Genomic DNA, 14,455 nt, shown 5'->3' on the forward strand with positions numbered 1-14,455 from the left:
TTGTTGGCATGACACAGATATTTCAATTATCACAATATTGCCACTAATTCTATAATCACGATTGAAATACACTGTTAATTAACAAAAGCAATAGAGTAAAAAAAAAACATTTGTCTTCCTTTGCTATCAATATTCATGGAGGAGATCTTAAAATCTCTCTACAAATTAACACAGAAATAATTGATGTTATTACTTTCAATTGTTTGAACACTTGACCCTGCAACCTGTAACGTAATCTGTACAATATTTGAGTATCAGCTTAATCTATATGCACATCCCTGGTATTTTCCTTATATTAACAATCATACTGGAGCCATTCACAAGGATTTTCAAAGGACAACAGATTGTGAAGGGATTCGAACCTGAGTCTTTAGTTCAGAGCGCAAGCGCGGAGCGGAAAATAAACCCCATCTAGTATTCTTAAGCAGCGGACTCTAGAATGAGCTGTACTTTAACACAGCTCTATCAAGTGCACTGACAGCTTACCCAAGAAGGACGCTGTGGAATAGTGAGCTGAGTTCACCATAAGGAAACACAGTACTAGCTGCTACAGTGCTCAGGGGAAAGACCAAGGTTTTTCACTCCTGTTAATGACCACAGCACACGCTGCATTAGTACTGTTAAGAAGGGGGAGGAGGGCGGGGCATCCACACCTACCCCCTTATCATCATCCTGCGCATCTCCATGCTGCTCAACTGCGCATGCCTCCACCGCACTCACCAACCGCAACGTCTTCAGAAAATCTCTCTCCCTTGGCTTAACCATGTACAAGCGGTGGGGGGGGGGCAAAAACACAAAGACAGACACACACATGAAGAGGACAGGGTGAAGAGAAACCAAAGGAGGAAAGAAAATGGAGGAGGAATAAGGCAGAGAAACAGGATGTGAACAAAAAGAAGGCGAAACGGCCACTTGGGAGAATTCTCGGCCTGAGGAAATGTGTTGATTTTCACCTCCAATCCGCAACGGAACAGAAAAAAAAGGTATTGGCTACTGCCAATTTCTGTGAATTAGATCCCACACTTTGTGCGGCATTGACATTTATGTGGAACAATCACAGTGGTATCTTTGTATACATCATTACCACAGTGACAAGACTACTGCTGTAAATAAAAACTTCCATGGATACTGAATTGCTGTTTTCATGGTCAACCATGAATATATAACTGAGCTGTTACAAATACTAGCGGAAACGTCATGGCAAAAATTCTGTGTTTTACTCAGCTCATTTAATTTCTGTGCATCTCATTTAAATGTCACTTTGAATAATAAAGAAAAAAACAACCTTTACTGGGAAAGAGCTTGCCAGAGGCCTGTTTCTGACTCAGTCACACAAAGGCTATTTTTACATCATATTTAAATTCAAGCTCATTACTGCCCTGCCAGTGACTTTTAATTATAAAGTCAAATGGATCGGTTCACAGCTAAAAGTGAATACAATAGAACACCACCTGTCATGCGTATTACCAGATGAAAATAAAAAAGACCAGTCCTGACACAATTATCTTAACTGAATTCAACCTGTTCATTGACTAATGTCATCCATATCCTAGATTCACTGTGTAGGCAACAAACAGTTTGGCCCTTCTCTGAATCAAAATGGCACTGAATGCCTTCAAAAGGCATTGAAAAGTGAGCTTTGCTCCAGCTTTTAAGCATCATAGGACAAAGAGATAAAGTGAATCAGTAAAATGCTGTTAATTGGGTTGTTATTAGCAAAGGATTTGTTATTAGCAAAGCATACAAGATACCCAATTAGCAATTAAGCATAGCCATGTCAGCATACAGAGGTCCTCACAAATAGTTCACCATGAGCTTCACCACAGCTATGTTCAAAATAAGGTCAAAAAGCTAAACATGAATGCAGTCACACCAATAGAATTACCAAGAGAGCAACAACTGCCACTTGTTTTTTTCTCAGAAATGCTGGTGCTGTTCTTTATTACAGAGTGACTTTCTCACTTAAATCCACATTTTTTTCTTTTAAAACAGGAATGTGAAACTCAAGGGAAGGGGGGACAACACATTTTCCCATTAAAAGACTGTGGTTGTATTTAAGTGGGCTTTAAATACAGCCATACAGCAGAAGTAAAAAGAGACAGTCAGAGCACAACTCATAGCAGATATTCACAGAGCCACAGAGAGTGTATGTTTTCAAGGGGTGGGGGGGATCGGTGCCATAATAACAACACTCACCAAAGTCTCCCCTGACAGGACCTCCAGCAATGAGATCAGATTGTGTCCATCTCGCAGGTCCTCGTACAGATCGTTCACATGTTTCCGTACCTGGGACAGAGTGAGAAGAACACACCTGTAAAGGGGATTTCTTTTCATGGCAGGTATAGCAGATAAGAATTTAACTCAACAAGAATCAATCAAGAATTAGTGACTACAGACTGTGAGAAGCAGGAACCTGTATAAAAACCCATCTTTTTGTTTTTAAGGAATCAGTCACAGCAGGTTTGATTTGTTTATTTGTCACCAAACTGTCATAGTAACAGTACTAGATCAGGTCAGGAAAAACAGAGACGGCTTCAGATCCAGATAACCTATTTCATGGCACTGCTTTCTGGGTTTGTGAGTCACCATTTGTTTACTTATCAGATGCCCTTCATCCAGGCAAATCAATTACGTCACAATTTACGCATTTTCCATTTGCACTATTGGATATTTACTGAAGCAATTAAAGTTAAATGGCATACCAAAGGGTACAACGCAATGCCCCACATGGATACTCAACCAACAATTTTGTTTTGACAAGCCCAAGTCCTTACCTGCTGCTCCTTACAAATGGTCCCCATTTCACATGTTCAGCACAACAGACAATTTGAGTGTGAATCTAAAGCATTGTTTTAGGGCTCAAACCATGGGGCCAAACCACAATTTTCCCAAGGTTTTTCCACAGATTACTTCATTTGTATCATACATTTTGTCCAGGCTTCCCCTAAAGTATTCAACTGCCAATACATCAAAATAAATCTACTCTCTACAAGCTTTAGACATGAATTACATTATTGCTGGGAGAATGGTACATGATTCTCCCCAGGCAAAATCAAAAACATTGTATGTATGGAGTGAACTTGTGAAAAATAATTGAAAATTTAGCTGATCACTATTAACCACTCAGCATGTTTTACACATTCAGGCTAATTACTTCCAGAGACAATAACCCTGATGTGCTGACAGACACACCCCACCCAATTTTATTAACTTGCTCACCCTGAATGTTAACAGCTTGATCTTTGAAGCACCTCAAAGACATCTTCACCCTCCCATGATGAACAATGGGCTACCACACCTCTCCCTCAACCTGTTTAGACACATTCTGCTCAGTCAGGTTCAGGGTTGCCAGAGCAGTAGATTTTTCCTCAAATCTATAGAGATGGGTTACAAAATGTATGGAGAAGATTTAAAGGAAAACGGACTCTGAAATTTGACACACTTAAAAGGTGTAGTGGAACAGTACTGGCACTACTGGATATCACACTGGGGTCAACTGAAGATGGGGAGTTTAAAGGCACGGTTTGGGGGGTTAAAAATCACAAGCATCTGGCCACATCGGTCTGATTACGCTCAACTGGTTTCAGAAAACCTGAATGTTGAGGACACAAAAGCACTCCAGAATAGTCACTGTCTTGCATACCAAATGTCAGATTGATTAACCACCAAAAATACCTGCACACTACAGCGCTTTAAATTAATCACATCAACTATTAGTAATGGTTGGTAGTTTGCTTAATCTTAGCAGGCATAATTACAAGCCCGGGAAAGCATTTCAAATTATCAATTACATGCCCATGCTTTCACTCATCACAATGTATGCAACTGATCTGCATTTGCAGACGGAGCATAGCTCTCGCCAGCAGGTAAGCACCCTGCGAACACAGTAATAATTATTCTACTGAATGAACACAGAATGAGCTTGAAACTGATTTACATTCATCTCAGAATTTGTGACTATGATTTGTTTGTCATGGACTTAACATGCTTTTTCCTCAACTAAGAATTTTCAAAATTCTTAAACCTTCCTCTGGAGGTTTTTAACTTATGGACAGAACATTAATCATTCACAAAGATGGAAACAACTTAAAATGGAAAAAAGTGGAAACAATTAAACATGTGGAATATAAAGTTCACACCAGATTTGCCTCAATTAGAAGTCCTTGCAAGGTGAGACATTAATATTTTAATGAAGAATGAGAAATGTACATGTAAATTAGGTTTTATCACATATTTTCCATGTTATGTGCTACAGCTCGTGCAAATACCTTCAACCTTGACCAAGACCATTTTGCATTTATTTTTAAAAATGCATGTTTTTAGTTGATAATATTAAACAAAATATCAATAACACAAAATGGCTTATCATTCCCATCTTAAACATTTATCCAAGGAGACACAGTGCTGACATTTTTCTTTGACTTGAAATAATAATGGCTAGTTAGTTCCATGTTGTGTCAACATACTACTCCCTGCTCACTACTCCATGCACTGACTCCCAGCCAACACACAAGAACTGGGCGCAAACTGCGGAAGCGTCCTTGGGCAGCTGAAAGCACCTTATCTCTGGGCCTCTCATCGCTTAGGCCTGATACTCAGCAGCTTTAAGCCCAGCCTTTCTCAAAAGAGTAGGCCGCACCTCCTCTCCCTTGTCCTGAATACCACACAGCTGAAATCAGCATGCTGGCATCATGACCTGCTTTTACCCAAGACCCCCCCACTACCACCCTCCCCAACAACCTCATCCCCCTGACCAGCTGTCTCAACAGACACAGCTGCAGAATGAATACAGGCCACCAGCACCCCTGCATTTTCTGGGTCAACTGAATACACCCGTAGATCTTCACCTCCTAAAAGAACATCCTCCATAGATACAACCATTGTAAAAGACAGGAGGGTCTCCAGAATCACACTGTGATACTAAGAGAGGTTTCTCATTTCTGTGCTACAATAACATTCAGTATGTTCTTGTATATTCTCACTTCCATGGTAAGTACAACAGCAACAGTGTAATTCAATGCAATTCAATACTCTTCATGTGCTCTCAGTCATACAGTTCAGTACCAGAGAATTCAAGGTTGCATTCTTTTATCTAATACCAGCATTATACCATCACATTAATAATACTTTCACATGAAAATATGCTTAAAAGATAAAAAAATACTCTGTGTTCAAATGTATGAGAATATCATATCTGCAACACATGTCATTTACTGTCTGGCAGACCTGTAATGAGGTCTTGAGCATACAGACCCAGGCACTGACTGAGGTTTATATGATCAAAACAGTTATGTGTTTCTCTGCATGGACAAACTAATGCCAGTAAATCACTTTTTGTCATATTAACAAAGCATAGTTCAATGAATCTAGCTCCCTGAAATACCTCATCCATATTTTTAAGTTGTGCTGTCAACTTGTTCTCTGTGGGTTAGGTGAAAATGCAGTCTTGTTGCTACATCTGACATCATGTATCATTACGGCAGCTACTGTCAGAATCCATTTAGAAACAAAAACCTGCCAAGTTTAAATTGTTTAATTGAGGGAATTAAGGGTAACAAAAAGCTAACATTTTAAAGTTGTCATTTATAGCCACATGGAATTTAATCACAGTGGCTAAGAGAGGACAAAAGGCAAATGAGGGAAAAATGAGGAAAAACACCGCCTGGTCCTAGAATCAAGAAAATTGCGGCATCTGCAGATTTCCACCAACTGTGACACTGACAAAACCATAAACTACTTGTTTGTGCAGCACCTAGAAAAACCTTATCACTGTTCCAGAACACCAAAGATCTTGTGTACAATGTACACAAATCAATGATTAAGAACAAAGGTAGTAGCATGTTTCAACCAATGGCATGTTTCAACCAATAATATCGTGTCTCAAAATTATCACAGTAATACAGACTAAAGGATCTTAGGGGTTCCTGGAGATCAGGGTGTTTGGCAGGATTGATCCATTTTAACACAGCTATGGATTTTAGTCTTAATCTGCTAGATCCTTGAGACTTTTAGCAAGAGAAGGATTATAAATCACGCTACAAGCACATCACTTAATGGGTGGCACATAAGCTTGCACCCATGCATACAGCAAGTACACAGACCCTGCTTCATGGGCAAATGGGACAGAAATCACTGACAAAACAGAATTCAGTTCATATGATGGGGTCTCCAGAAAAGCACTGTATTGCAAAGGTCTGAGTTAGGGGTTCTCCAGGCACATGCTGTATTGTAAAGGTAGAGACCACCTGTACTGCCAAAACTGTGCCCAGCCACTCCCTCCACAATCTCCAATCTGTGTATTTATGTGCCACTATACATACAGTAGTATAAAGTTGTCCACTGGTTAATACATAGGAGCATTTGTACTCAGCACACATGCAGGTGCTTGCCACTGTGTCTGGATACTCCCCTCATTCCAGAGGGAGATGAACCGATGCAATTACTATCCATGGAGTCTTTTAAGTCAACACAAACATCTCCATACATGTTACCTATCCAAGGGTGGGGTGGAAATCATCCTAACAAATCTCAGAAAAAAAACAGTTGTTGGCAGCCCTCCTCCTAAACTCACCTATCATTAATAATGAAAACAGTTATGAAGTAAAAGCTTGTCATTTACTATATTTTTTTTGTTTGTGCTTTCATAGGCTTGTTCCATCACGAGCTTATAATAATGTGTCTTAGAGACAGAAACGGTTTAGGCCAAAACTGCAACATTTCAAGTTTCTCAATCAGGTCGGCCCATAATTATTCCAATTTATAAGCCATTTAGCCATTCAGTTACAAAGATTTCATTGAGTCTCCTCTGTTTAAATCCATACAGTAACCCTGACTACTGAAGATAATTATAGGGTTTTTTTAGAAGCACTGATAGAAGTGTTGCAGTAATAGGCATATAAAAGGCCTCGCTCATCCGGTCCACTTCAGACATCAACACAAGTGCATGTCCAATTTTAGTGTTTAGTGGTCACGGTCAGACAGCTTAACTGGGTGTATCATGCAGTCATCTCCAGGAAGCTGAGATTTGACCTTCTCCCTGACTGCCACAAAATTGGACACAACGACAGCCCTGGCCTTTGGGACAGCTTCCTGTTCTGCTTAAACCCTTGTAATTTCAAATTTCAAATAAAGGTGGTGGAAGGATGTAATTTTATTCCAGTAAAAATGTATTTGCAGAAAAAAACTGAGGTGAAAATAGCTTGTTATTTTGTGAAGCTGAGTATTTATTTTTTCCACAGTACAGTTTCTATTAGGCATTGTCCCACAGACAGTACAGCTATTAGGAGAAACAGAACATTTACATTTACATTCATTCGTTTGTAAGCTGCATAAGTACATAAGCGCATTTCATTAAGCTACATGAACAACAGCTCACACAGGAGATAACAGGCCACATTTGATATTTGCATCAACGAGTGCCTTACAATAAAATCCAGACTAATAAAAGTGCTATAATGACAATGACTGCAGCAGGCCTCATTCTGCTGGGGATAGGGGAGGGTGGGTCAGCCAGAGTATACTTGTCTCTACACTTTGAAGCACTCTGACTCATCATGTACCTTTGAGCTGTTGGGATGACATCAGAGGTGATGAATCCCCTCGTTCTTGTGCTAGTGCAAGAGGCTACCGCAGTGACGCAAGCCTAGTATATACCATTGGTAATTATAAAATATTGTAGCATGAAGTGGAAAAAAGCACTGAAAGGTGATATAACAATTAAAACGTCATTAATATAACATGCACATCATATATTATAGTGCATTATAGTGCATCTACGAAGTGGCCTCTAAAGCCAGGAATCTCTGAAGGATGTGGCTAGATAGCAAAGAAAAACTGCAGCACAGACTTTAGAAGTGATGGAGATAGAAAGCACATCCTATTGCTACAGTCCACATGTCTATCAGTGATTGCCCCTTGTGTAACTAAACCACCACATTGTTTACCAGGTAGGGTCTAGGTCACTTCTCAGAACAGCATCAGCAGAAAGCAGCATTTTGCTAATTATCGACTGAGAGTGTTTCCAAATCCTGCTATGGCAGGATTATCTCTTTTAAAACCAAGACATAAAATTATTGGCATATACAGGTAAATCAGCTGACTGACTATGTAGTTGTCTCCATCTCAACAGGAAAAAACATACTGACTGACTAACGCACACCTTCTAAGGCTGTGTGCATATAAAGTTGGACCTACCATTTTAATATTCTAGCTGTTTCTACCTCCTTATAACCCCTTTCCAATTCAGAATATAGATTGCTAATACAAGCTTCCCTTGGGTCCAAGCACTCTGCACCAAGTTCTCTATCTACTCTAGTTTGAGTCTTTATGAATAGTTTATAAGTCTAATTAACATTACAGCTTATAGATCTAATTAACAAGACAGCTTCTCAGCTGTATTATTTTTACTCTTGAATGCAATCATTATAATGCAGCTACGAATACTGTCAAACAGTACATTGTATCATTACTGAAGGATCATCTGTGAGATTTGCAATCGTATAACAACAACTTTGACATATAACAAGGATGTTTCATATTAAAACCGTTAAAGCAAGTGATGTTCAGTCTGAAAATGTACTCATCTATATATAGTGAAAACAGCTGGGTTGTAACTGTCAAGACATGGACAAACATGCACTTTAGACCATTTAGAGCAAAAATAACTTACCTTTAAAAGATGCTGGTTTATCCATTTTGTGAATGTCTTTTTCTGGACTCTGTCTCTTTCATCTGTAGAAAGGAAACAAACACTGAGTAAGGAGTAGGCATTGTGAAGGATCTTCTGCACTGAAAATGGTGGCCCATAATTGTGTATGAACAAAAGAACAGTAAAGCTGACTTCAGCACCATATGAACCCATGGTGACACCTTCAGACAGTTCCAGCAGTTCACCAAAGAAAAGAAAAAGAAAAACTGGGAGAAATGCATTCCCAGTTCAACATTTCTTTCAGTGACAGCAACACTACGTGCCATCTAACTATAACTCTATACTACACTTTACTGTACTCTATAATACTAAATGAACCAGAGGAATTTGGAATGACGATAAAACACACTGTTTTAGCTGGTTATCTTATCATTCAGATGATTAGAAAATACTGTATGTGTAATATGCACAATTTAAATCAAGATTACATTGTTTCACTCTGGTGAGCTTAGCTTTGTAGATCCACGATTACAGGAGGAATACTGCAGAGGAGAGCAGAGCTACTGCTTTTAAGTATATGATTCCTGTAGGGCTCAGTGATTTTTAGATTTATCTAAACTACCCTCATGCAAAACGAGAGTCAGTTAAGAATAAATTTTACAAATGTTAACACATTATCCATCAATCTAATTTCACTTGAGTCTTTCAGTGTTACATTTAAGCCACTATTTTGAGAGAAAATGAAATAACATGTAAAGTATAACTGTATATTCTAAGGGAAATATTACAGTTTATCTCTCAACTCAATGTTAAACTAATACAAGACAAATGTCAGTCCATTCACCAAAAATGTGTACACAATGCACCACAAATCACACATATCTGAATCATGCCAACCAATGCATCATAAATCATACACATCTGAGTATGATATAAGATGCCAAAAACTGCCTCTCAAAAGTGGAAACACTTTGAAATTTGCAAGAATAGCTACAGGAAAAAAAACACAGACACTCTTTCCATTTGCTTTGTATGAATCCTTCTTGCCATAATTGCCCAATGTTAGCAAGTCACCACCTGGAGAGGCCAATGAACCCTTAATGGTTCCCTGGATTGTGCTTGTTATCTCCTCTCCACTTTGATTTAATCAGATTTATCATATTGTATTTCTGCGGAAACAAGAAACAATCAGACAATGTGATGACTTCTGAGGAAGAACAGCACTGAAACCAGCAAGGCCTTCGGAATTAAGAAAGACTTAGCATGTTCATCCTTTAGTAAAAAAAAAAAAAAAAAAGACTGCCTTTCAAACAAAGACTTACAGCAAGCCTCTGAAATCAATAAGAACTGCAATACATGCTTAGGGGTATTCTCAGTTGCTAGACACCTAATAATTATCATTTGACATACATATGAAATTCGACTTTGATATCAACTTTAAATTTTCTTGTAAAAGCTTCATCTACTTGGCCATATGAAGCACGCACCAAATCAGGTTTTTAAAAGGCTGATCTGAAATTGCATGGTACACCAGACTGAACACTTTCCATTTCTATGTGACTTTATTCAAAGTATGTTTCAAAGAGGTAAGCATACTCCAATGCAAGCATAAGCTACAGTAGACCACTTACTATATAAAATATCTCTGGATCTTGTTTTTGGTGGGATATACTGTAAGTAATGACATATTTTAGATACAAACTGATTTATAAATATGGTCGTAACAGAAATGGCTATTTCCAGAGGCATAATTTAGGGGCTTAAACTTCCATGAGGCTTTAGTTCCATTACTCATCGTGTGCCGCAACACAGCACACATAGCTGTCAACCGCATTATTTTCTTGTTTCCTGTGTCCATGGCAACAACACAGTCTGTGCTTACTATCCCCATGTATGAATCACTGTGGGAACATTACTGAATATAAAAGCGATGAAAATGATAATGTCAAAACCTCAGAGCACCTCATATAATTCGAGCACTGTCTGTAGGCTCTAAATCGTATGCTGTCCCAGTCGCTAAATAAATAAGCCTGTATTATAACATGCAGGGTTTAATTTGCACAATAATTTTCATAATCAAGCAGAAGCGTTTAGTTTCTAGCATATATTATCCAGAGGTACATTCCACAGAATAAAAGCATCAGTAAAGGCAACAATTACAAATACAATAATGATTTGAAACACATCATGATTCAGATTGTTTTCTAAATGAATAAGGTGCACTCTAGCGTAGCATCTATTTGTACACATTAGTCCTAGGCCTACAGCACTTCCTCTCTCTATCGCACTTCCGGCCCTAAGTCATCACTCAGAGACAGACCTGGAGACCCTGCCCTCCAGGCCAGAAGACGCCTCAAGTTCCGCTGCGTCCCCCTGACGTCAGCACACTCCGACGCTCAGATAATAGGCAGAGCAGCACAGCGTTCACCACAATGACTGTACACTGCACTCCTCCTTCAGCCACGTGTATCGCAACAGCCAAACCTTCTCCACCTCGCACAGTCACAACACTATCTGCACACTCTCGGACTTTAGCAGCACAAGATAAACAAGGCTGCCAATCCCCCGGCCCCCAGCACAGCACAGTTGCACAACAAGACCTGCCTGTTCAGAGCAGTTTTAAAAATCTTCACGCACGCTGTAGCTCTATTACAAATCCCGTCCGGAGACAGAGGGCCAGACAGGCAGGCTGAGGGGGACATACTGACCCATGCTGCACATCAGCTCCACCAGGTGAGCCCGGAGCTCCCGCTCGCTGCCCAGCAGGGCCCACATCTTCCCTCTCAGGTCCCGTGGGCTTTCTGGAGAGACTACACCATCACCGGCACCGAGCTGAGCTGCTGAGGAAACTCCTCCCGCCCGCTCCTGCCTGCCCGCCTGCCTGCCTGTAGGGCAGGGACTACTCCCCTCGTCAGGCCTCCAGAACGAGTCCCGTCAGGTTTTCCACCGCCACCCTGAGCGAGAGGCTCCCTCGCATGGGTAATGTTTACTTAAGGGCCGCCACTGCGCAGTCAGTGCTCCACGCTGCGAAAGGAGCCTGCCGTTCCTCCTGCTCCTCAGCCTTCGCCCCTCACCACAGAGCTGTGCATACGCACCTTGAGCTCAGAAGCGATCTGTTTCTGCTGTGGTCATGCTTTGCACAGATATGTGGTATTTATCCACTTTCAGTCTGAAGCAGGCAGGTCCGTTTACAAAGGACGTGTGAAAAATATTCCAGGCGTCAATATCAGCTGCTGCTGTGTTGAAAGCAATGCAAATTCAAAGATCGTTAATCAGTAATCTATTTAAAAAGTAGCTATTCAGACCACTTCAAAGGGAGTATCTGGTAAACTGTCAAAAATGTAATCAGACTACTCAACCTTATCTTCTGATAAATACGCTTGTTTTTTCAAAACTTCACACCAGCTACATATTTTATATACTGCTTTTGTTATACTGTAGTTTATAGTTTTAGTTGTCACTTCCTGTGTGTGTTCAAAAATACTATCAAAGCAAACTCACACAACACAAGCTGCTACTTAAGAGGGTCAAAACATTTGATTAGTTACTGTTCATATAATTGCTACCACTTTACAGGTAATACATACAGAACTGAAACAAATCACTTATGTGTTACAAACATTTCATTACAAATATTGTATTTTTATTTACTGATAGATACAGTAACTCACAATGCAGGGCTTAACTTCGTCAAGTGGGTATTTAATCAATATTTTTTAACTCTAACAATACTGAAATAATGACTTACTACCTCACAAACTAGGGTGTTCCCAGGCGTCCTTGCCAATCTGGCATTCTCAATGTGGTCATTTAATCATCCCACAGTTAAATGTGCTAACTCATTTCCTGCCTCTGCACCTAAAATGAGGAGTAGAGAGCAACTAGCCATAAGTTGGCAGCCACGCATCACCTCTTTGGATACTACACACTGGTGATGGATGAGACAGGTCACCTGCTCATTGCAAAGAGCTCAAAAATCCCTGAGAGGTTCTATATACGTTAATTATCATGGTCACAACTACATCCCTACTTATAACAACAACTCTATAATTATTACTCAAATTTATTTTTGTAAAAGACTGAATGTAGCATTTTCTTTTCTCTGCACGACTCCATATATTTCCACAATTGACAGGTCATAAGTTGCACTGTCTTCAGTTCAGACATGCTTACTTATCTTAGATTTCCTATTAAATAGAACCATTCATTGATTTACTATGTTTCCATCCCAGTTTAGGGTCATTTGAGTTGCTGTGGAACTGGTGCTAGAGCTGCAGCTGCATCCAAGCTGAAAGCTAATGCTTTCTGACATCCGAGCCCGACGCCAACAGAGTACATCAGTGCTGTGTCAGCTCAGGAGGGAGAAGAAAGACAGGAAAACTTTGTCTGCCATTATATGAGGCAAGGTATATCTCTGTGCCAGAGACAGCCAGAATTTCCACATAGTCCCGAGTCTGTGCTTAATCATCAGACACTATGTTTTTCAATGCTCTGTCCTCTGCAGCTTGGAGCTTGTTGTACCAATGATAGGCACTGGTGTTGTAATAAATAACATTTCACCGTTTTCTTGAGAATAAGTTATCCGAGAAAAACAACTGAAGCAGGCCAGTCTGCTAAGACTAAGAACACAGAAGTGAACATACTGTTTTTTTTGTCTGTATGGTGATGACATGACAACCATTTATGCTGCAAAAACACAGATCATTTTAATCTTGTTTAAATTTGTTTTACATGCTTTTGTGTATTCAGGAACTGTATTCCTGTCCAAACTTTTTAAATGTTCTGGAATTTCTAGGTAGACGGAAGTATGATAATTCTCAGTCAATAAAATAGATGCAATTCAGACATTCCTACAGGCTTTGGGGTGTGGTGTGCACTGTGCATATTACAAAGCATGTCGTTGTATTTTTTATTATTTCTCTTTCCAACCTTGGATAGGCATCAAATTCACAAAGCAGTAGAAGATTTACCCTTTCTAGGTTAAATATCAGTTAAAAAGTTCAAAGTTAAATTCTCAAGTCATTTGTCTAAGTAATAGCAGTTAGGCTACAATTCTGACTGTTTGTTTGTATTTTCCAGAGCCACAATGAATACTCCACTTTCGAATGTCTTTACAGAAAAATGATTGCCAGAATGCAACTACCTCTGAGTTATGCTGTGCGTGGGAGTCTCACCAAAAAACCCACGAGATTAGATTGAATATGGAATTATTTACCGGCCCCAGCTCATGTCAATTACAAAAACTAAACTGCTTTCTGCTACTGTGTAAATGAGCGCAAAATAATTAAAGAGAAAGCCAATAAACAAGAGGTCCATGTATTTTCACTAAACTCCAAACATTCCAGTCCAACAGGAATCGGAAGGGCTTTGTTTTGAAGAGTCCCCTTTCATCCGCCCTCAAATGGGTACTAATTTACCCATGGTAACAACGACTGAAATACTTGGACCTAAAGGTTTTTCCCCATTACCTAACACAGACTTCCCCTTTGTCCTGTGTGCACTGAGTTTTCCAAGAGAAACATCTAAAACTGAGAAAAATGAGCTGACAGTACTGAAACGACCGGACTATGACCATTCAGTTGAACTGTGGACAGCCCTGCCTCTATTTGGCCAAATGAACCTCCATTATCTGGGTCTTTAAACCCCGTGTTTTCAGTCAAGGCCAAGAAAGCATTTTCTTTCATTGAAAAGAGGGCTTAACCAAAGTCCGCAGTGGAAAAAACATCCAACTTGTAGCATAAATAAATGATCAAGGAGATGACAAAAATAATGGAAAATATCAATCAAAAAGATGATTCCTCAAAACTG

General features: G+C 39.7%; 1 protein-coding gene across 1 annotated transcript in view; it reads right to left on the reverse strand.

Annotated features, from left to right (window-relative positions):
- The window catches only part of dst (dystonin), a 168,405-nt gene that overhangs the window by 115,420 nt on the left and 38,530 nt on the right, over window positions 1–14,455 (reverse strand). The window contains 2 exon segments of the mRNA XM_036546201.1: window positions 2,197–2,286; window positions 8,669–8,730. Of these exon segments, the coding sequence (XP_036402094.1) occupies window positions 2,197–2,286; window positions 8,669–8,730 (152 nt within the window).

This window comes from Megalops cyprinoides, chromosome 15 (genome assembly GCF_013368585.1).
Source record: "Megalops cyprinoides isolate fMegCyp1 chromosome 15, fMegCyp1.pri, whole genome shotgun sequence".
NCBI lineage: Eukaryota > Metazoa > Chordata > Actinopteri > Elopiformes > Megalopidae > Megalops > Megalops cyprinoides.